The sequence below is a fragment of the Coregonus clupeaformis genome, chromosome 8 (assembly GCF_020615455.1).
Source record: "Coregonus clupeaformis isolate EN_2021a chromosome 8, ASM2061545v1, whole genome shotgun sequence".
NCBI lineage: Eukaryota > Metazoa > Chordata > Actinopteri > Salmoniformes > Salmonidae > Coregonus > Coregonus clupeaformis.
In genome coordinates this window covers 33199687-33223908 of record NC_059199.1, presented here as the reverse complement: position 1 = coordinate 33223908, position 24222 = coordinate 33199687, and the positions used below count along the sequence as shown (strand labels likewise).

The 24222-nt window shown below is 43.2% G+C and overlaps 2 protein-coding genes across 3 annotated transcripts; both read left to right on the top strand.

The window, feature by feature from the left end:
- Positions 1-5705: 5705 nt before the first annotated feature.
- LOC121571772 (GTP-binding protein Rit1) lies at positions 5706-14480 on the top strand. 2 transcript variants are annotated; one of them, XM_041883446.1, is made up of 6 exons: positions 5706-5831; positions 7885-7971; positions 8863-8919; positions 11155-11228; positions 12328-12519; positions 12836-14480. In XM_041883446.1, the coding sequence occupies exons 2-6, from the start codon at positions 7890-7892 to the stop codon at positions 13064-13066; spliced, it is 636 nt and encodes a 211-aa protein (XP_041739380.1). In that variant the 5' UTR covers positions 5706-5831; positions 7885-7889; the 3' UTR covers positions 13067-14480. The 2 variants fall into 2 exon arrangements, with proteins under 2 accessions (XP_041739380.1, XP_041739381.1); XM_041883447.1 differs by lacking the exons at positions 5706-5831; positions 7885-7971 and adding an exon at positions 7990-8364.
- A 297-nt stretch (positions 14481-14777) lies between these two features.
- On the top strand, positions 14778-21836 carry LOC121571771 (peroxisomal membrane protein 11B). Its single transcript, XM_041883445.2, has 4 exons — positions 14778-15113; positions 15756-15871; positions 16007-16208; positions 19261-21836. Exons 1-4 carry the CDS (start codon positions 15058-15060, stop codon positions 19685-19687), a joined length of 801 nt encoding a protein of 266 aa, XP_041739379.1. The 5' UTR covers positions 14778-15057; the 3' UTR covers positions 19688-21836.
- The last annotated feature ends 2386 nt before the right edge of the window (positions 21837-24222 follow it).

Genomic DNA, 24222 nt, shown 5'->3' with positions numbered 1-24222 from the left:
GCAGACGCTCTTATCCAGAGCAACTTACAGTTAGTGAATGCATACATTTTTATTTATTTTTTCATACTGTCCCCCCGTGGGAAAAGAACCCACATCCCTGCCGGCCAAACCCTCCCCTACCTTGAACGACGCTGCACCAATTGTGCGCCGCCCATGGGTCTCCCGGTTGCGGCCGGCTGCGATAGAGCCTGGACTCGAACCAGGATCTCTAGTGGCACTGCGCCACTTGGGAGTCATATAAGGAAATCAGTCAATTGAAATAAATTCATTAGGCCCTAATCTATGGATTTCAAATGACTGGGAATACAGATATGCATCTGTTGGTCACAGATACCTTTAAAAAAAAATGGGCCTCACAATGGGCCTCAGGATCTCATCATGGTATTTCTCTGCATTTAAAATGCAATTGTGTTCGTTGTCCATAGCTTATGCCTGCCCATACCATAACCCCATCGCCACCATGGGACACTCTGTTCACAACGTTGACATCTGCAAACCGCTCGCCCACACGACGCCATACATGTGGTCTGCGGTTGGGAGGCCAATTGAACATACTGCCAAATTCTCTAAAATGACGTTGGAGACGGCTTATGGTAGAGAAATGAACATTCAATTTTCTGGCAACAGCTCTGGTGGACATTCCTGCGATCAGCATGCCAATTGCATGCTCCCTCAAAACTTGAGACATATGTGGCATTATGTTGTGTGACAAAACTGCACATTTTAGTGGCCTTTTATTGTCCCCAGCACAAGATGCACCTGTGAAATGATCATGCTGTTTAATTATCTTCTTGATATGCCACACCTGTCAGGTGGATGGATTATCTTGGCAAAGGTGAAATACCCACTAACAGGGATGTAAACAAATGTGTGCACAAAATGAGAAAAATAAGCTTTTTGTGAGTATGGAACGTTTCGGGGATCTTTTATTTTAGCTCATGAAACATTGGCCCAACACTTTACATGTTGCGTTTACATTTTTGTTCAGTGTAGATGCATGCACAGTATCTTCAGTTTCCATCAAAAACTATATATCAAGGCAACTTGTTGAAACAAAATGACATTTTCATTAAGAAGCACTGTGTCTTGGAACCCATTTCAGTCTTTTGGTTTCGTAATGTTTGGCTGATAAGAATCACAACAGCCGCACAGGTTTTGTTGAAATAGAGATGATTTTCCAACTGTAGGCTTTCCAATTCAGAGGAAGGTCCTGTGACTATCCTTTTGTCTTTGTAGGAGGTTTTCCAGTCTGGGGCATAATTTAATTATGTGGCTATGAGAGCCGTTGGAGTGAGGTAAAATTGCATTAGCCCTAACACTGTATCCCCAACCTAGTCTTGGCTTGGGCACAGAGGTGCTGGGCAGTAGCCTGGATGTGTGTGTGTGTGTGTGTGTGTGTGTTTGCATTTACCATATGGGGCCCTGAAGGCAGGCTGCCATGCCCCCATTTCTAGTGTGACCACAGACATAAGCACATCAGTCTCACCACTGAAAGGCCAATGGGTTGTAGTCCACCGATTGACCATCTTTGCCCAGGAGGTGCTAACATGGTTGCTGAGGAATAGTGTAATGTAATCTTTATTCATTGCTCTGGCATTGCTGGAGAGTTAAACAATGTAGCTAATGTGGAGTGTTCAGGCTCCTAACTGTAACTGCACTAATAGGGGTTGCGTTCAATATTCTAAATGTGTTAAAAAGTGGAGCATATTTGAAAGGTGAAAGGAGAATGATGACAGTATCTTAGCATTGTGGGCCTAATTCTGTAGAAAAAGATGTCTGTCAATGTGTCGGTTGGTTGGTAAGGACACCAGTGTTTTTTTGCCTCATGTCTGTGCATGACTGATAATTACTGCGAGAGGTGAGATGTGTTTGGCTAACAACATTGCGAGTTCTGTTCATGACAGGAAGGTTTAGTCAAAATCAAATCAAGATGTATCATAATTGCTAGTTAACTTATTTAAGAAAACAAACCATGTACATTCTCCCATTTCTGTATGCTTTGATAGATTGTTTCGTTTTCTATTTCTATGTTCTCTGTTTATTTTCGGACGGGTTGTGTATATTACAGGTGCCTGTAATCAATATTCAACTGTTTCCTCTTCCTGTGAGCGTTTCCCTTTGTAAATAGCACAGAAAGCACCCTGCAAAGATCAGCAACGATGTCCCATATTACTGAATAATCTAAACCAAAATGATATGCTCTGTCTTTGTTACCCTCTGTTTTGCTGGCCTCCCCCTGAACCCATAGCATAAATAAGCCTATTTTATAGATATTTAAATACCGTATAACCTTGTGTAAATTACTGTTTGTTCCCAAGCACTATCAGGCAGATACATTGCCGCCTGTCCTTATTGTATGTGATTGTTCCCCCTGGAATGGCAAAGGGCTCTCCCCTCACTGTAAATGTGTTCAATTGTTGGGGTGCCCTCCCTCTTCCTATCCCTTGGCCCACACCAAATCCCTCTCTCCAGTCCACACTCCTTTTTCTCCCTTCAGCCCCTCCTTTTCCTCCCATGACAACCCATCCCTCTCTTTCGCTGTCGTGTGTTGTACATACAAATCTGAGGTGTGAATAAATCTGACGGGAGGCAGGTAGCCTAGCGGTTAAGAGCGTTGGGCCAGTAACCGAAAGGTGGCTGGTTCGAATCCCCAAAACGACTAGGTGAAAAATCTGTTGCTGTGCCCTTGAGCAAAGCAATTAACCTTAATTACTCCTGTAAGTTGCTCTGGATAAGGGCATCTGCTAAATGACTCAAATGTAAATAAAAAGAGAACAAGGAATTGGTTGTGAGTATCCCATTGGCTATAATTGATTCACCGCCTTAGTCATAATTGAAGGTCAGAACTATGTTTTGTGTGGGTGAAATGCAAAATAAGATAAGTACTCTGAACTGTGTTTAAACTGCATAATGCCATTAAGTCTATGCTTAATATATTACACTAATGCTGACTTGTTGAATTTGTTAACACAACGAACGTGCAAATAAAAAAATAACTGATAAACTATTTTTGAGTCCTTTTGCTAAGTCACCTGGGCATACACACGACTAGCTCACTGATGTCTCTCTGTAAATGCATATTTTTCTCACAGACACAAACTCACGTCTGTGAACACACACACAATTGTATTTTCTCCCAATACACTACAGATGACAAGATTTACAGCATGGGAATATCTAGTAGCCTATAATTGTCTGTTCTAGCTGATTAAGATCAAACAATGCACAGGGAGCACACAGCAAATAGGGACATACAGGTAACTGCCAAAATAAAGGAAACTCTTAGTAGGGCGTTGGGCCACCACGAGCCAGAACAGCTTCACCTTGGCATAGATTCTACATTTGTCTGGAACTCTATTGGAGGGATTCAACACCATTCTTCCACGCCAAATTCCATAATTTTGTGTTTTGTTGATGGTAGTAGAAAACGCAGTCTCAGGCGCCAAGTGTTCAAGTGGGATGAGATCTGGTGACAACATCAAACCATTCAGTGGCCACTTGTGCCTGGTGGATAAGGGCATTGTCATCCTATTGGGGCATAGCCATGGTAGCCAAAATAATGGCCTGCCCAGCATTTTTATTCATGACCCTAAGTTCATTTTTTTATTAACTCAGGAACCACACCTGTGTGGAAGCACCTGCTTTCAATATACTTTGTATCCTTCATTTACTCAAGTGTCTCCATTATGTACATGCCTAGTATACAGTGCATTCGGAAAGTATTCAAACCCCTTGACTTTTTCCACATTTTGTTACGTTACAGCCTTATTCTAAAATTCCCCCCCTCATCAATCTACACACAATACCCCATAATGACAAAGCAAAAACTGGTTTTTACACATTTTTGCAAATGTATTAAAAAGAAAGAAAATATCACATTTACATAAGTATTCAGACCCTTTACTCAGTACTTTGTTGAAGCACCTTTGGCAGCGATTACAGCCTCGAGTCTTCTTGGGTATGATGCTACAGGCTTGGCACACCTGTATTTGGGGAGTTTCTCCCATTCTTCTCTGTAGATCCTCTCAAGCTCTGTCCGGTTGGATGGGGAGCGTCGCTGCACAGCTATTTTCAGGTCTCTCCAGAGATGTTCGATTGTGTTGTAGTCCGGGCTCTGGCTGGGCCACTCAAGGACATTCAGAGACTTGTCCCGAATCCACTCCTGCGTTGTCCTGTTGGAAGGTGAACCTTCGCCCCAGTCTAAGGTACTGAGAGCTCTGGAGCAGGTTTTCATAAAGGATCTCTCTGTACTTTTCTCCATTCATCTTTCCCTCGATCCTGACTAGTCTCCCAGTCCCTGCCGCTGAAAAACATCCCCACAGCATGATGCTGTCACCACCATGCTTCACCGTAGGGATGGTGCCAGGTTTCCTCCAGACGTGACGCTTGGCATTCAGGCCAAAGAGTTCAATCTTGGTTTCATCAGACCAGAGAATCTTGTTTCTCATGGTCTGAGAGTCCTTTAGGTGCTTTTTTGGCAAACTCCAAGCGGGCTGTCATGTGCCTTTTACTGAGGAGTGGCTTCCGTCTGGCCACTCTACATTAAAGGCCTGATTGGTGGAGTGCTGCAGAGATGGTTGTCCTTCTGGAAGGGTCTCCCATCTCCACAGAGGAACTCTGGAGCTTTGTCAGAGTGACCATCGGGTTCTTGGTCACCTCCCTGACCAAGGCCCTTCTCCCCAGATTGCTCAGTTTGGCCGGGCGGCCAGCTCTAGGAAGAGTCTTGGTGGTTCCAAACTTCTTCCATTTAAGAATGATGGAGGCCACTGTGTTCTTGGGGACCTTCAATGCTGCAGACATTTTTTGGTACCCTTCCCCAGATCTGTGCCTCGACACAATCCTGTCTCGGAGCTCTAAGGATAATTTCTTCGACCTCATGGCTTGGTTTTTGCTCTGACATGCACTGTCAACTGTGGGACCTTATATAGACAGGTGTGTGCCTTTCCAAATCATGTCCAATCAATTGAATTTACCACAGGTGGACTCCAATCAAGTTGAAGAAACATCTCAAGGATGATCAATGGAAACAGGATTCACCTGAGTCTCATAGCAAAGGGTCTGAATACTTACGTAAATAAGGTATTTCCGTTTTTTATTTGTAATACATTTGCAAAAGTTTAATAAAAAAACAGTTTTTGCTTTGTCATTATGGGGTATTGTGTGTAGATTGATGAGGAAATAAATGTATCTAATCAATTTTAGAATAAGGCTGTAACATAACAAAATGTGGAAAAAGTCAACAGGTCTGAATACTTTCCGAATGCACTTTAAACAACCACCTACCCATGGCAGGTAGCCTAGATGTTAGAGAGAAAGTTGCTGGTTCAAGACCCAGGCCGGGAGATTACAAAAACGGAAACAGAACTTGCACCTGGGGGGCTGCTGCTATCTGATCCCAGGTCCTAACCACTGCTGTTGTGCCCTAGTACAAGACAGTTAACCCCAAATGACCCCCCATCCAGGGATGCTGCACTGTGACTGACCATGTGCCTCTCAACAACAATATAGTACTATCTTTATTATATTTTATTATATAATATTATGAGAAACCTTAAAATATATGAAATTGCGTCTTAGTGGGCCTATTCACTGGTTACCAGTGTGTAATAGTGCCTAACTGAACTTCAAAGGCACTTTTCCAAGGCGGTCCAACTCTACAGAAAAGTTACAGTCACTGAGCCGACGGGCGTTGGGACCCTGTGACGTAGCGTTTACAGACCGCTCGCGCTGTTTACAGTTTGAGAATTTTGTTGCATGAATTATCAAACATCAAGCACTAAATGGCCATAGAAGTAATTTCGGCAATTATGAGGAAAGAACTTATGTGACAGGTGAGTCGCACATCTCTATTCATTCATGCATGCATAAAGTCAGTTGGCTATTTATGTTTGCAGTTGTTCAATCATTTGCTTTCTTCGTAGTCAACAATATTCATATTAACTCGTTCCTTTGTAATTACATGAAATAATATTTTCAATGTCTGATTGAACACTGATCTGCAAACAGTTAGGCTAACAAATCCATGCAGCTTTTTTTACATTCAGCAATGATCGGCTCGTAGGCTACACTTGATTGTAGAAGGATTTTACATTTGAAGTTTACAAAAATTTGGCTACTTTGTTTTCCCTAATCCCATGTCACCTACAGCCACACAATTCATTTAGCTACTTCAGCAGTCTTTTGAAGGTTCACTATTGCCCTCTAAAATTGTTTTGTTGTTTATCCTGTTAAGTCTAGTTATCCTGTTTCAAAGTAGCCAATACAGTATATCAAATGGTTGTTCTATTTCAGTGAATGTTTGCAACGGATGCAGTTTTCACTGCGACTTTGTCAGATATCCAATTATTTGAAACAATGTTAATCGTATTCCTTGTTTAACAAATATCTGTAATATTTTCGGCAGCTGAAACATTGTAGCCGACTCACTGTTTGTAACATTGTAGGCTATAACAATGTGACAATAGTGCAACAAACTTTTACTTTTTAGGTAGCCTCTAAATATGAAATTCCCTAACGTTGGACGTTGAATAAAGCTAGTACAGAGACTATATATAATCTGCATTTCAATAACAAACTTCGAGGCCTGAGCCATCTGAAGCCTGGAGACTCCCTTGAATCACGGAGCCCGTGTAGTGATGTTGTCAGGGCGAGGGAGGAAACAACAACTCGGCAATATACTACGATAACATCCACTAATTTGTGTTTTTGGATCTAACGTTACCACATGTTAGGCAATGGTGCACGGACATGTGCTCAGTCAGGCGTTATTGAAGTTCAGACCTCATATTTTACATAAAACCGAGTCAAAAAACGTAGCTGCTCTCAAGCGGATATGAACATTTATTTTTAACCTCCCAAATTATGTCTGTTCAATCTGCCTCTGTCCTGACAACAATGAACCGGCTTTGTAAAATGTTTTGTCTCCGCGTTCCATCATTGAGATAATGTGAACCCTTCATAGGTCTACGATTATTAGCCTAGGCCCTAATGATAAGTAAATGTGTGCTTATGTAGGCCTATTTATCAATGATAAATATATCATTAATTTATATAATTTATTCTGACAATGAAATTAAAGTTTAATATAGTACAAATGTTATTTAAATCATGTTATTTGGGGTTAGAGAAAGGGAAAGCTAGGCGATATCGCTATGGAAAATCGCAATAATAGTTGTGATGACATTGCCTGGGGTTGTGGTGGTCAATGTCACACATTTGCCTTCCACCGAGAAATCACATGATTGCCCCATCAAGTCGATACGAGTCGGTTCCTCTTTCCGCATGAGTGCTGCTGGCTGCTGCATAGACCAATTTAATAAACTGCTCATGTGACTCTCATAAATCAATCTACACACTACAAATGGGTCGGAGGCATGACAATAGTGGCCTATTCAGATGAGATTAATAGTTATTTCTAAGGGTGGCAAAGTAGACTAGAGTTGGCTGTATAGCTCCACTTCTGTCCCTGAAAACGTAATCTCTTTTACCTGTCTCATCACTATTCAATAGATCTAAAGTATGGTTCAGTGGTTGACTAACTCGACTTTCATCAGTGAATGGATATTGATGTTCAAGTTTGTCAATGTGTGTGTTGTGTTTCTCTCTCTCTCTCTTTCCATCTCCTCTCTCAACTCTAGTCAGTAGCTTTAGCACTTGACACATGATGGCAAGATTGCACATTGACATGTGTGGTACTGTATCATGTTTGTCTGTTTGTGTGTTAGTCACTTTCAACTATGTACTCTCTTTTACAGTTCTATTCAGTAGGCCTGGGCTTAATAAACTGGCACCAAAAATTGATATGTATGTGTATATTTATGTGTGTGTGTGTGTGTAAAGGGTATATGTGTATTAATCACAGCCTCTATCTCTCTCTCCTCATAGTGTAAATGGAGTCATCGCGAGGCTCTGGGGGCCTCTCTCGCGAATACAAGCTGGTGATGCTGGGAGAGGGGGGAGTGGGGAAGAGCGGTGAGTATCACACACACTCATAATTACACTTAACTGTACTCCTCCTCACGCTTACTTAGTGCAGGTCTTTGTTCCTTTCTTACTCCTCTCTATTTTACATATTATGTCTGACTTCGACTAAACTTCAACTCGGTCTTGATTTACATCATTACTTATTTTCTGCGAGTGGGATGTGTGTGTGTGTTTGTGTGTGAGAGAGAGGTAGAGACACACACCCTCCAAGTGCAGTCAGACAGTCAGAGTTCTCGTAAGCATGGGCGTCGGCCGCCTTCTACGGCAGTCTGGGGTGCCGTTTGGGTGCCTGTTGTCAGGAAGACGCATCAGTGCCTAGCAACCACCTTCCCCTTCTTGGCTACTGTTGCTGTGGAGACTGGCAGAGTTCACCTGGTATAGGTACACAGCAAAGTAATAAAAACATTGGGGAGAGGGAGGATATGGAGGGAGAGATGGGTCGTAAAAACAAGCGGCATTCTGATTTCATCTGTGCCTGTTGTCGTCATGGAAACTAGAGTGGGTGTACACTGACGCTGCAAAGGCGGAGATATGTGTGTGTGTCTGTGTGAGCTGCAGGGTGCGTTTATCTATGTATGTGAACCACTGGCCGCCTGGAGGGAGAAAAACAATGAGACGAAAGAGAGAGAGATGGAGAGAGGGAGGGGAAGTGTGTGATACAACCTGGGTTATGTAATAAAGTCTCCCGCATTGACTTCATAATCCCTCTCTCGCCCTCTTTCTCTCTCTCTTTCTTCCACTCTGTTTTCTGATTTACTGTAGTTTGTTTATGATTTATTCTCTTTGGTTTATTGATGCAGTGCCTATGCAGCTTTTTGACAATGTAATTTGCCCCAAAAAAACATGTTAAAACTTCTCTCTCTCTCTGTCTCTCCTCAGCTATAATCATGCAGTTTATCAGCCACAGGTTCCCTGAAGACCATGACCCCACCATAGGTGAGAGAGTGCTTGGTGTCTGATCAAAATATGGCGACTCGTATTTGGTCAAATGTGGCCTCCTTTAACCACACCAAAAGCTACTACATCAAATGAGTGATCAATGTTGTATTTTTAATCAGTTTATTAGGTAGTGCTCCTACAGACAGTGAGTCACGTGGCTTGCTATATAAAGCAGGCAGACAGGCATCGAGGCATTCAGTTACGGTTCGATTGAACGATAGAATGGGCAAAACTAGTGACCTAAGCGATTTTGAGCGTGGTATGATCGTCGGGGCCAGGCACGCCAGATCCAGTGTCTCAGAAATGTCCGCCCTCCTGGGCTTTTCACCCAGGGTTTCCCGAGAATGGCACAGTGGTGCTATCGCAGTGCTAACTGTGCCACTAGCTGTGCCACTAGAGATCCTGGTTCGAATCTAGGCTCTGTCGTAGCCGGCCGCAACCGGGAGACCCATGGGGCGGCGCACAATTGGCCCAGCGTCGTCCAGGGTAGGGGAGGGAAAGGCAGGCAGGGATGTAGCTCAATTGGTAGAGCATGGCGTTTGCAAAGCCAGGGTTGTGGGTTCGATTCCCGCGGGGGGCCAGTATGAAAAAAAAATGGTGCGACAAACAAAAAAATCCTGTCAGTGGCAGTCCTGTGGGTGAAAACAGCTAGTTGTTGAGAGAGATCGAAGGAGAATGGCAAGGATCGTGCGAGGACGTGTCGATTCATGCCACAGATGGGCTATTGCAGCAGACGACCACATCGGGTTCCACTCCTATCAGCTAAAAACAAGAAGAAGCGGCTTCAGTGGCACACAATCACCAACACTGGACAGTTGAGTAGAGGAAAAACATCGCCTGGTCCGACAAATCCCGGTTCCTGTTGCGTCATGCTGATGGCAGAGTCAGGATTTGGTGTAAGCAGCATGAGTCCATGGACCCATCCTAACTGGTGTCAATGGTACAGGCTGGTGGCGGTGGTGTACCGCCGTCCAATCTGCAGCAACTGCGTGATGACATCGCGTCAGCATAGACCAACATCCCTGTGGAACGTGTCCGACTTGTAGAATCCATGCCCCGAATAATTCAGGCTGTTCTGAAGGCAAAGGGGGGTCCAACCCGGTAATAGATGGGTGTACCTAATAAACTGGCTGGTGAGTGGCTAGATAGATAGATAGTGTATACAGGTAACTGCCAAAATAATGGAAACACTTGAGTAAATGAGGGATACAAAGTATATTGAAAGCAGGTTCTTCCACACAGGTGTGGTTCCTGAGTTAATGAAGCAATTAACATCCCATCATGCTTAGGGTCATGTATAAAAATACTGGGCAGACCATTATTTTGGCTACCATGGCTATGCCCCCATAGGATGACAATGCCTCCATCCACAGGGCATGAGTGGTCATTGAATGGTTTGATGAACATGAAAACGATGTAAACCATATGCCATGGCCGTCTCAGTCACCAGATCTCAACCCAATTGAACACTTATGGGATATTCTGGAGTGGTGCTTGAGACAGTGTTTTTCCACCACCATCAACAAAACGTACTGAAGGAGGGAACGAGGTATAACATACTATGGGGAGTCAACAGCCAATCATATTCACCTGAAAAACTGAAATCACACACAACGGGCCAATGGATGCCGAGCCCGCCCTCAGAAGCACCGCCTTCCTGACTATAATACCGGGGCTCGCATCCATTTCCTCAATTCAGTAACACTTTTCAGCGAGCCAAAATATGTTATACCTCGTTCCATCCTTCAGGGAACAGTAGTTATATTCATAACTGTATGTTCCATTCAGTCGGCCACTCTGTATAACATACTATAGGGACATACAATCACGCCCCAAACCGACTCACAGGGTACCAAACAATGAGGCCCACGGCAAAAAGGGGTTACAGAAGTCACCCTTTTCCCTAATACTTACCTGAGAAGCCTGAACTGTCAGAGTCCCATATAGGGAACCAGAACCTGCTGCAACTTGGCTATGCACACTGACACGCTGCCACTATGCGCAAGTCCATAGATCCCACGGTTCCAACAACAATACTTACCTGCGAGCCTGAAATGTCAGAACTCATATAAGGAACCGCAAGTCCAAAACAACAGAACACCTGTCGTGACTTGATAAAGCGCACACAGGCGCTCCATAGCATTGACCAGAGTTGATGAACCACCGCCTATGACATGTAACTACACAATAATCCTGTATAGCCATTAAAATACCACTCAATGTCTCTCCCAGAGGATGCATACAAGACACAGATCCGCATCGATGATGAACCAGCCAACCTGGACATCCTGGACACAGCAGGACAGGTAACTTCCTCACAAATGGCTTCCATTGAAACGTCACGTCTCCACCTTCTTTGGCTGCATCTCATTCTCAATAGTCTAAAATGGCTTCCTCGCCTCCTCTCCTTAATCTACTGATCTGTAAACATAGGATAGGTGAAAGCAATATGAAAAAACACCTTGGAAGGACTGGGAATTTGCTTTCATCTGTCCAGTTCTTTCACATTAGTTCAGATAGAGCAAACGAGAAGAGGAGGGGAAACCCTCTCCCTCTATCCCAATGCTCACTTTCCTTTAAATCAATCCTTTCTGACTGTCTGTCCCTGTCTCTCAATTACATTCAATTCAATCATTCTTATTAGCATGATAACTTATCATTGATAAGTAATTATCTTACATTGCCAAAGCAAACCCAGAAGAACATATTTCATTCTTTCATATCTCCCCTTCATCGTCATAACATCCAAGTCCTTATTCTTCTCAACTTCCTTTTAAGTAACGCTCACTCCATCTACTCCCTTTCTTTTTCCACAAACGTACATCATCTCTCACCCGCTCCCCGCAAGGTGTCTTTGCCTCTCTGACTCATCCATAGACACATGCATGGCTCACTTAGGATATTAGTCATTTTCTATAAATGGTCATGTACATGTTCTAAAATATATGCCCATGACTGGGTTTGTTCGTACCGTACCAAAGTCAGGGAAGTGTCCACACACAGGGCATTGTGTTTAGAGAGCTATTGCTCGGAGTGACCTAGACAGTCCACTGTGTCAAGTGACCCTTAACTTCTTAGTAATCTAAATTCAAATATTTTTCAGTGGGTCTCCATGTTCTTCCTCTAGTAGCTTGTAGGACAGACAGAACGATGTATTGGTGATTGATTCTCTGGATGCTCTCAGGCATACAGACACACACACACACACACACTTTCGCTCACACTCATACCAGTACATGGATGTGTGTGTGTGTGGCATCTGGATATGTAATGTTATCTAAATATTTTGCTGTTATCCTTTCTGTAACAGTCCTTAATCACTCACTCTCCTTTTTCCTCTCTCTCTCTCCCTCTCCCTCTCACTCTCTCTCTCTCTCTCTCACTCTCACACACGCCCCTCTCCAGGCGGAGTTCACAGCCATGCGGGACCAGTACATGCGGGCAGGCGAGGGCTTCATCATCTCCTACTCCATCACAGATAGGCGGAGCTTACAGGAGGCGCGCCAGTTCAAGCAGCTCATTGACCGTGTGCGCCGCACCGCCAACACACCAGTGGTACTGGTGGGCAACAAGTCTGACCTGACCCATCTCCGACAGGTGAGAATTGTGGGAAAGAAGGAAGGAGGGAGGGGGAGAGGGACGCACATTGGTAGTCTTGGCACTAAAGTAGGTTTTGCCCACTATCTTGCGGCATTAAAATCTTACTGCTATTCAAAAGGCCAAACGTCACACATTTACTGGGAGATTTACAGATTGCCTGTCTGACTGGTATGGTATATGTATAGATTCCCCGGTAAATCTATAGATTTACTAAGGAGCCAGGGAATCTGTAGATTTACCAAGGAGACAGGGGATCTGTAGATTTACAAGGATACAGGATTTTTCAACATGGCATTTCCCTCCACTCCACTAGGTGTCAGTAGAGGAGGGAAAGGAGCTGGCCAGGGAGTTCCAGTGCCCCTTCTTCGAGACCTCCGCGGCATTTCGCTACTACATCGACGAGGTGTTCGCCGCCCTGGTCCGCCAGATTCGCCAGCGCGAGGCCGAGTCGGTCCGCGGCAGTGAGCGGAAGACCAGGAGAAGCCACTCATTTTGGAGCCGCATGCGCTGCACCTTCCACAAGAAACAGCACTCTGAGCACTGAGAGAGGGGCACTGTGGGATACGACAGTCCTCCAGTGGTACCCTTACAGCCCCAATTCCTCGTTCCAACTCCCACGAGGAGATCAATGACTCTTATCTGAGTTAGATTATGAGTGTTTGGAATGGGCAACTGAACTAACAATCGTTACTGAAGAGAATAGCCTCTTGTGCGCATTAGAGAAGGCAGGAACCGTGCTGATGTACCGTATGCTCATTGTGCAGAAAATTGGGTCTGGCTTTTAACAACAGTCGACGTTAGCATTTTAGTATCCAATGAAACCAATTGACTGTAGTGTTGTTGAATATTTTTTTTAATGCTGAGACAGCGTGGAGTTTGCCTGAAGTTACGACATTTCTCTTTGATGGAGAGCCAGAGATGAGACGTTTAGGTGTAACTATGTACCTCACAGGGAGGGAGGGAAGGGGTTGGAGGCCTGAAGAGATGGAGGCTTGAAGAGAGATAGAGATTATGGGGAATTGGGGAGGGAACGGGAAGGTCGAGCAAAGGCTGTGGGGCCCAAAGGAGCAGAATATTGAGAAGGTCATACAGTAGGTAAAGTGGCACAGGTATTGAGGAGTGAACTTAAAGTTTGATTTAAAGGTGGTTGGTTGGTAAATGCGAAGGGGTATGAGACGTGAGTTTGAAGATTAGAGGGAGAGTCCCAAAGGATGTGGAATATCTTGCCAGCCAAGGAAAAGGAAAGAGAAGGATGGAAATAATGAAAATATTGTAATATGGAAGATGATGAAAACAAGACGTTCTGATAGCATTCACTGTGCATTGAGGTCCCTCTCCATTTCAATTGAAAAGCCTTCATGGGTTATTGCTTAGTGTTTGTAAGCTGACCAGCCTGTACTCAGGGTTGGTGCCATGTTGCAGTGGGAATACTTTGACAGTTGTGAACTGAGTTGCAGAGGATATTTAATACACAGGTGGTGTTGATGTTGACAAGACATTACTGTGCAGCATTGCCTAATATGGTCCACTGATCTATACTCGACCTGAATGGGCTGATAATTGGCATGGGAAAGATGTTGATTCCATCCAAATTACATAAATCACTGGATTTTTTCTTTTTAGAATGGAATTTGATGGGCGTAGATGGCATTTTAATTTTGCTCTGCCTACAACAGGGTTGTCGTCATATAATGTTTCTAGTGTTTCAGTAAATAGAGACAATGCCAAGTACAGTACCTCTCCAGAGTGATTCACACTCCCTTATTACCCACTGACCTGTAGCACAACGGTTGTGCACTTATTATTTCAGCACTCCGTGGATCTGGTAGTGCCACATATGGGAGTATATTATGTGTTTTTTGTTTGTTTTATTCCTCTTGATCATGATTATTATTTTCCTTAATTTATTTTCTATTAACACACTCAAATAAAATGTACTGCCCATTTTTTTTTCGAAATGTTGGTTGTGTGTGAGTTTTGTCTGGCCTCATTGTGTGTGTGTGGGTCGCCCCCCTGTAGCGGTATGAGGTTTCGCAGCAAATATAATCCACGGCAATGCGTTGCCTTGGCTTGAATATTGTTTTCGAATAACTACAATTGTTCGTTTTCATTTATGTTATCGCTTATTATTCAATAGCGTGCGCCACTGAAAATGACGAAACGACTAATGCCATGTACAATACAATCAATATCATGTGCTGTGCACGAACTTCCTATCAGTTACGTAGCTAATCATTACTCTGTGAAAGGTATTTTGCTTTTTTGTCCCTCCACAGATTCCGTCCATGGTTAAAGGAGATGTGAAGTTGTCCGTGTTGTGAAGCTAACTCTTTAGCACTTTTAAGTAACAAAATCAATCAACATTTTACAAGCTGTTGGCAGACGTGTGGGGTACATTGTGGACATATTGAACTGTGTATATAGCATTGGGCCGCTCTTGCCAGAAGACTGTATAGAACGTTGTGGTTTGCTAGCTAACACAGCACAGGCCTAATCCACGGTTGCAAGTGAACGCAAGTGGTACCTGTCGTGAGAATGGACTCTTGGGTTCGATTCAGTGCGCAGAGCCAAGCCAAGGAGCGAGTTTTCAGGTACAGTCGCTAGCTAAAATGTCATATAAGAGTTGAGATTTCGCAGACAGTAATATGTAATGTCAACAAGTCAGAATCAGCTGGCAGGTTTCAAGTTAAATTCATTACAGCCAGATACAGTAACGTTAGCTAGGGAGTTTCGTCCGCTTAAAGCGAGCTAGCACGAACGTTAGCAGGCAATGCAAACTGAAATCCACATAAGCATACACAATATGAATGTATAAGAGGACGAAAAAAATACAAATAACAAAAAATATGTTTATCAAAAGTCGATGTGGGTGACCTTTTGTACCATTCAGTTCTCGACTTTGGTAGGGTTTTGGCTGCTGTTGTCACTACCTGCTTGCCCGTTTTATTGGGTACTGCGCCACAGCTCATATTTGGTTTCGAATTTAAGGGGGCCTGAGGGGGTCTCATGCACAATGCTAATTTCCAGCCTTTCCCTATCAAGTGGCCATAGTCCCAAATACATTTGGTATTATACTGATGGCTAGCTACATGAAAGTACCAGTTGCCCTTGACATGAAAACACACATTGTGCCCAAGTTATTCATCACAAAATGCAAACAATGACTAAACTATAGTAACATAGATATAATCAGATTTTGACACACATTTGATTCATTTTCTGTGTTCACACAGGGCTGCACAGTACGCATGTACGTTGCTAGGCTACACTCTCCAGAAGGGTGGGGCAGGCATTGAGCGCCTGAAGATGGTGAAACAACTGGAAGCTCATATGAGCCTAACAAGGAAGTGTAAGTCAATGTTTGTAAGTCAATGCTGCACCTCTGTGTCTCACGATTATGGCTCAGGCTTACTCTCTGTACATCCATTGGTATTTCACTGTGCCTCAGTTCAGTTTCCTGGGTCTCACATCTCTCTCTCGCCAGTGATGCGTCTGGGGAACTCTGCAGAGGCTGTGGAGGCAGCGAAGCGTGCAATGCACCTCTCAGACAGCGTGCTGCGTCTCTGCCTGACCGTGGCCCACCTCAACAAGGCCATGTACTTCGCCTGTGACAACGTGCTGTGGGCCGGCAAAGCGGGCCTCCTGCCCAAGTTGGACCAGGACAAGTGGAGCCAGAGATCCTTCAGGTGACTGTTATAATTGGGAACCTTAAGCCCTAAAATACACCGTATTAGGAATCAGTATTTGAGTTGTCCATGGTAATCGGGAATCCTGTAGTGAACATTACTATTATTGGCAGTTGTTACCTACATTCTCTCTCCCTAGAGCTACGCTACATGACCAAAACTATGTGGACACCTGCTCGTCGAACATCTCATTCCATGGGCATTAATATGGAGTTGGTCCCCCCTTTGCTGCTATAACATCATCCTCTCTTATGGGAAGGCTTTCCACTAGATGTTGGAACATTGCTGCGGGGACTTGCTTCCATTCAGCCACAAGAGCATTAGTGAGGTTGGGCGATTAGGCCTGGCTCGCAGTCTGTGTTCCAATTCATCCCAAAGGCGTTCGATAGGGTTGAGGTCAGGGCTCTGTTCTTCCACACCGACCTCGACAAACCATTTCTGTATGGACCTCACTTTGTGCACGGGGGAATTGTCATGCTGAAACAGGAAAGGGCTTTTCTCAAACTGTTGCCACAAAGTTGGACGCACAAAATCGTCTAGAATGTCACTGTATGCCGTAGCATTAATATTTCCCTTCACTGGAACTAAGGGGCCTAGCCTGAACCATGAAAAACAGCGCCAGACCATTATTCCTCCTCCACCAAACTTTACAGTTGGCATTATGCATTGGGGCAGGTAGCGTTCTCCTGGCATCCACCAAACCCAGATGTGTCCGTCAGACAGTCAGATGGTGAAGCGTGATTCATCACTCCAGAGAAAATGTTTCCATTGCTCCAGAGTCCAATGGCGGCAAGCTTGGTGATCTTAGGCTTGTGTATGGCTGCTTGGCCATTGAAACCCATTTCATGAAGCTCCCAACGAACAGTTATTGTGCTGACGTTGCTTCCAGAGGCAGTTTATAACTCTGTAGTGAATATTGTAACCGAGGACAGACGATTTTTACGCGCTATGCACTTCAGCACTTGGCGGTCCCGTTTTCTGAGCTTGCATGGCCTACCACTTCGCGGCTGAGCCGTTGTTGCTCCTAGACGTTTTCCACTTCACAATAACAGCCCTTACAGTTGACCGGGGCAGCTCTAACAGGGCAGAAATTTGAAGAACTGACTTGTTGGAAAGGTGGCATCCTATGACGGCGCTCTTCAGTAAGGCCATTCTACTGCCAATGTTTGTCTATGGAGATTGCATGGCAGTGTGCTCGATTTTAATCACCTGTCAGCAACGGGTGTGGCTGAAATAACCAAATCCACTAAACTGAAGGGGTGTCCTCATACTTTTGTATATACAGTGGGGGGGAAAAGTATTTAGTCAGCCACCAATTGTGCAAGTTCTCCCACTTAAAAAGATGAGAGAGGCCTGTAATTTTCATCATAGATACACGTCAACTATGACAGACAAATTGAGATTTTTTTTCTCCAGAAAATCACATTGTAGGATTTTTTATGAATTTATTTGCAAATTATGGTGGAAAATAAGTATTTGGTCACCTACAAACAAGCAAGATTTCTGGCTCTCACAGACCTGTAACTTCTTCTTTAAGAGGCTCCTCTGTCCTCCACTCGTTACCTGTATTAATGGCACCTGTTTGAACTTGTTATCAGTATAAAAGACACCTGTCCACAACCTCAAACTCCACTATGGCCAAGACCAAAGAGCTGTCAAAGGACACCAGAAACAAAATTGTAGACCTGCACCAGGCTGGGAAGACAATCTGCAATAGGTAAGCAGCTTGGTTTGAAGAAATCAACTGTGGGAGCAATTATTAGGAAATGGAAGACATACAAGACCACTGATAATCTCCCTCGATCTGGGGCTCCATGCAAGATCTCACCCCGTGGGGTCAAAATGATCACAAGAACGGTGAGCAAAAATCCCAGAACCACACCTAGTGGATGACCTGCAGAGAGCTGGGACCAAAGTAACAAAGCCTACCATCAGTAACACACTACGCCGCCAGGGACTCAAATCCTGCAGTGCCAGACGTGTCCCCCTGCTTAAGCCAGTACATGTCCAGGCCTGTCTGAAGTTTGCTAGAGTGCATTTGGATGATGCAGAAGAGGATTGGGAGAATGTCATATGGTCAGATGAAACCAAAATAGAACTTTTTGGTAAAAACTCAACTCGTCGTGTTTGGAGGACAAAGAATGCTGAGTTGCATCCAAAGAACACCATACCTACTGTGAAGCATGGGGGTGGAAACATCATGCTTTGGGGCTGTTTTTCTGCAAAGGGACCAGGACGACTGATCCGTGTAAAGGAAAGAATGAATGGGGCCATGTATCGTGAGATTTTGAGTGAAAACCTCCTTCCATCAGCAAGGGCATTGAAGATGAAACGTGGCTGGGTCTTTCAGCATGACAATGATCCCAAACACACCGCCCGGGCAACGAAGGAGTGGCTTCGTAAAAAGCATTTCAAGGTCCTGGAGTGGCCTAGCCAGTCTCCAGATCTCAACCCCATAGAAAATCTTTGGAGGGGAGTTGAAAGTCTGTGTTGCCCAGCGACAGCCCCAAAACATCACTGCTCTAGAGGAGATCTGCATGGAGGAATGGGCCAAAATACCAGCAACAGTGTGTGAAAACCTTGTGAAGACTTACAGAAAACGTTTGACCTGTGTCATTGCCAACAAAGGGTATATAACAAAGTATTGAGAAACTTTTGTTATTGACCAAATACTTATTTTCCACCATAATTTGCAAATAAAATCATAAAAAATCCTACAATGTGATTTTTTTCCTCATTTTGTCTGTCATAGTTGACGTGTACCTATGATGAAAATTACAGGCCTCTCTCATCTTTTTAAGTGGGAGAACTTGCACAATTGGTGGCTGACTAAATACTTTTTTCCCCCACTGTATTATTTTTTGTGTATTTTTTCGATCACTTTCATTCTCTAATTCCTCTAACTGTCCCTCTTTTCCCTCTGCCACTTTTTATTTTGTTTAATGTCTTCTACATACTTTCTTCCGGTCTTGCACTAGCTTTACTCTCATATTTTACATGAATCTCCCTCTGTCTCACACGCTCTCACACATTTCTCTCTCTCTCTCTACAGGTACTACCTCTTTGCCCTCATCCTTAACCTAACCCGGGACGCCTACGAGATCCGCCTGCTTATGGAGCGTGAGGCCCGCTCCTCCCACGGGGGGTCAAATGCTACCTGGACTTTCCCTCCCTCCTCTCCATCCCCCGAGAACGGCGACCTGTCCCACCCCCACCCCTCTTCCTCCTCCTTCCCCGCGGCCATATTACCCCTTCTGTCCGAACGCCTCGGCAGACAGTTCCACCTGCTGGGGATGGTGCTGCGCAGCAACCCACCACTGCTGCTGGACCTGCTGAAGAACGCATGCGATGTGTTTATCCCGTTGGACCGGCTGGGCATCTACCCCACCGGCCAGGGCTTCGTGGGGGCCTGTGGCCTGGCCTCCTCGGTTCTCTCCATCCTCACCATCGTCCACCCCTGGCTCAAGCTCAAACCGTGAAGAAGCCAGAATTTTTGGTTGAACGTTCTAGCTCAAGTCAAACATTCCTCAAGCTCAAGCTTTAAAGGAGGCATTTTGGCAGAGTGTTTTAGATCCGCTAGTAGAAGTCTAGACGTACTGTTGTGTCGAAGGATGCAGCATGACGGGTCCTGTACACTGTTTGCTTGGAACGTTTAGCGTTTTTATTTGGAATGCCAACATTTTGGGCAGATCATGCTCGGATAAAGGTTGGTGGACTGAAACAGTAGTATTTTGAATCAAAGAGAGAGAATTTGCAATTGAGCGGTGTATTGGAATTCCGTCTTTTGTATCCTGCTCATGCTCTAATATTTTCAAACACAGAATTCCCCAAAAGCCGTTTGGTTTGGTAGTTGAGAAGGACCTTCCCTATGCAAGTGTATTGAACCGGCACATTGAACATCGTTCAGTCCGAATGGTAGACCCATAGACATAGACGCATAAACACCCTAAAGTAAAATCCATAAAGCTTGTCAGTTGTGATTTACCCAGGCTTTAAAGGAAAACTCTACCAAAAACTGTCTTTTGGTATTTGTTTCATTTGTCCATTGTTGAGCAGTCACGTTTTCAAGATGTATAACTTTTAAATACAGAAATACAGCCTGTATGATGCATCATGCAAAATGAATCATACCGGCTGTATTTCTTTATTTTGAAAGTTATATATCCTAACTTGATCACTGTCATTAAAAATATTTTGGTACTATATCAACAATGGACTAATAAAACAAATACCAAAAGATAGTTTTTGGGTGGAGTTTTCCTTTAAAGCCTGGGTAAATCACAACTGACAGGCTTTATGAAGTTATACATAGCAAAACGAAAGCCAGAATGTCGTTCAGTGAGTGTCTGAAAGGGATACTTCAGGATTTTGGCAATGATAGCCCTTTATCTACTTCCCCAGAGTCAGATGAACTCGTGGATTCCATTTTTATGAACTCTCAAGCTGTGGGGAGCACATGACAAACCCCCATCTGTAAACCAAGTATGGGGATGATTTATATGATCTTCTCAGATGATTGTGAGGAGCAGCTGTCTTGCATGTCTCAAGTCCAAACTTCTCTGTCAAAGGGGAGAGACCACGTCCACAAATACTACTAACTGTCCTCTTTCTTAACTTGCACTTAGTTTATAACCTTAATCAGCATTTGAAATGGATCCTGGTCTCTATTAGGAAAGTGCTTCCACATCCCTATACATACTGTTTCTGTCCTGTTCGCATTGAAAATGATACCATTGGAGAAGATGATCTGTACCTACAGCATTGGTTTGGGAGATAGGCCTATTGTCCAATGTTATCCCTGATGAACGCCGTATAGATAGATATGTGGAACATCTTCCTCAGTTAATTAAAGTCATAACATAAAAAAGCTTTATTTCTATGAAGAGGTGCAATAAAATATTTTCTCATTCAGCCAACCCGGGCATCTAATGATTCTGTCCATTTAACTATATAATTTGTTGAATTCACCCAACAGCTAATTATTTAGTCTACTTGTAAGTACATTTGTTAAGGTACTTATAGGTCAATTTGTATAATCAATTACATCATTATTATGTATTAATGCCATGCCATTTAAAGCCACTGAACCAGATACGAGTTAAACTATATTAGAAATGTAAGTGTATTCAGCTGCAATGACACAGCAGTGGGATAAAGCCATGCTAACTTTCAAATGGCTAATTTAAAACATTTGACTTTCTCCTTTATATACACTGTTACAGTGCAACAAGAGCACTATGCTAGGAGTCAAAGTGTGCCATTTGGTCTCTGGCTGGCTAGCAAAACAATTTCTTACTCGTTCTCCTTGACAGGCTAATTGTGGACATGATTTCTGGTATAATCTCCTCCACTACTTTTGAGTCCTGAGTCACACTGTAGAGGTGTAACTGTTGATGATTCTGTATAATAATGTATGGTTTTGTAAATAATCCAGTAAATAATATTTGTCATGTTTTGATGAGAATCGGAGTGGTTTGTTAACCATTTTCCTCAGTGAGGGAGGACATTTTTATAGCCATGTAAAGATCTTTGAAATCTTGTCTTGATGCTAATGTACCACCAGTGCTGAAGCTTGGCTGCTGTGTGGAGAAAAGTTTTCACAAAATAAAATAAATTCCTTTGATTTAAGCTTTGTTGGCTGTATCTGTATTGTGTAAGTGTCGAGGGTTATTCCAGTGCTGTTAACTGCTATGACTCAAGCATTTTTACATTTCAGACTTTAGTAATTTAACAGACGATGGTTTTTTAAAGGTATCTGTGACCAACAGATGCATATCTGTATTCCCAGTCATGTTAAATCCATAGATTAGGGCATAATGAATTTATTTAAATTGACTGATTTCCTTATATGAACTGTGACTTTGTAAAATCTTTCAAATTGTTGCATGTTGCATTTATATTTTTGTTCAGTATATAATCAGTGAGGACTTTGTATTAAGCCCTGGGGGACACCAGTAGTGAGACCATCCTTCAGCTTACTGATCTTCAGTAAAAGGAAACGAAAACAACATGTTGGATGCTAACCAAGGATTCAAATATCAACTGTCCAGTTATTTCACCTGTCTTGTTAATTTTCACATCAGTGCAGATTAAGTAATATAGATGAAAGGACGCCATTTTAATATTATTGACCTGCACGTAATGGTAAACTGAGTGTGGTGGAGGTGTGTGTGAAGGCCATTCTTTAGCCCTATTCAGAGGGGATACATTTTACAGCGGCATCCGTAATTTTAGTCCCGCCCGAATCTACCATGTCAGTCATTTTTACCTGGCAGGAAGGTTATTATCCCAGCCCTAAAAACCTACTGTTTTTCGGCAAACTCTAAGGTCCTCTGATAATACTTATCCCGTGCGAATCGGCATCCCTTTATTTTGAGGGATATTACAGAGTTTAACAGCTGCTGCACCCAGTTTGGGTAAGAACATGGGAACAAATTGATGCTTAAAATAAAGTGCTATGCACGTAGCCTACAGATGAATGATCTGTTATGTCACATATCAACTTTCCTAGTGCCATACTTCTCTTTTAAAAGATGAAGTTAACGATATTGTGCCAATGAATTGATAAATTGCCAAATACGTCAGGTAATTAAATGTCTGCATAGGTTACAGTTAATGGTTCTTATTGATATGCATTATTAGGCCAATATTAGGTTATCCCTAGACAATTGAAATATCTTCACCCCTAGAAGAGCCTCCAGGCTTCCATCATAACGGTCAATTGTGAATGAGGAAAACAAATAATTACAGGGGCAGTTTGGTCTAACTAATCCCGTCCGAATAGTCCACTGGAAAAACGGACATGCTTGGGTAATAATTACATAACTGACGTTCTATAGTAATACTAGGCCCATGCGAATAGGGCTTAAATGAGAGGCCCTCATCTGATACAGCAGTCTGAAAATGTTATCCCTGTAACCTTGAATGGAACATGTTGTGACTGGCCCCTCAGTGATATATTGAGGAGGGTTCTATGTAGAGTACTGAATCATTTTATGTTATGTTATGCTCTAGACCAGGACTTCCCAAACTCAGTCCTGTGGTGGACCATTTACCCTCTGAATGGCACACATACACAATCCATGTCTCAAGGCTTACAAATCCTTCTTTATCCTGTCTCCACCCCTTCGTTGACACTGATCGAAGTGGATTTAACAGGTGATATCAATAAGGGATCATAGCCTTCACCTGGATTCACCTGGTCAGTCTATGTCATGGAAAGAGCAGGTGTTCCTTATGTTTGGTACACACAGTGTTTACCCTACTGAAAACGTCTACTTCATGCAGTCCCTCTTATCAACACAAGAGGACAGCCTTGTTCAGTAAATGCATGAAGGACAAATTACACAATTGGTTATTGTACACTGTTGCATATCTACTGTTATTTCAAATTTTCGAAAATTAGATAAGGAATGTCAAGAATGGCGTGACATCCAACTCATCAGAATAGTATGCTGTCATAGTCCAAGCAATTACTACGAGCAATGTTGGGTTTAATGAATAGCATATCAATGCGAGCGTGCACGGCGCATGCATGTGTAGGTGCATGCATGTGGGAGAGTGTGTGTGAGTTTTGCCCAGGAATTCTCAGACAATAGGTGAAAGGTAACTGTCAATATATGGTGATAAGCGCTGCATTGGCCTGTATTTAACCTACCAGTAGCCCAGTAGACAAGAGGTCAGTGATGTCTGTAGATAACAGGTTAAAGGTCATATATATTAATTATGTAACTATTGGCCTATCTGTGTGCCATAAATAGGGCTGAAGATCTTTTTGTGAAATCCCTATCAGTATACTATATACAGTGTTGACTGCATAATCAATCATTTATTTTGATTTCAATGAACATATTTTTTAAATATATTTTTATTTCAGGTGATATTGGGGTGAAATAAGTCTAAGGTAAAGCTTATAGGGTAAGTACAAGTTGAAACAGGGCTGTATGTAGTAACAAGTAGTCACAAATTGTGTTGAATTATTTGAAGCAAGTACCAGAAATATTCCATTATTATC

Excerpts from the sequence above, each read along its gene's own strand:
- LOC121571771 (XM_041883445.2), top strand. The coding sequence starts at position 15,058 with ATGGACTCTTGGGTTCGATTCAGTGCGCAGAGCCAAGCCAAGGAGCGA. Across the intron at positions 15,114-15,755 it reads GCCAAGGAGCGAGTTTTCAG|GGCTGCACAGTACGCATGTA; the intron begins GTACAGTCGCTA and ends GTGTTCACACAG. Across the intron at positions 16,209-19,260 it reads TGGAGCCAGAGATCCTTCAG|GTACTACCTCTTTGCCCTCA; the intron begins GTGACTGTTATA and ends CTCTCTCTACAG.
- LOC121571772 (XM_041883446.1), top strand. The coding sequence starts at position 7,890 with ATGGAGTCATCGCGAGGCTCTGGGGGCCTCTCTCGCGAATACAAGCTG. Across the intron at positions 7,972-8,862 it reads GGGGGGAGTGGGGAAGAGCG|CTATAATCATGCAGTTTATC; the intron begins GTGAGTATCACA and ends GTCTCTCCTCAG. Across the intron at positions 11,229-12,327 it reads TCCTGGACACAGCAGGACAG|GCGGAGTTCACAGCCATGCG; the intron begins GTAACTTCCTCA and ends GCCCCTCTCCAG.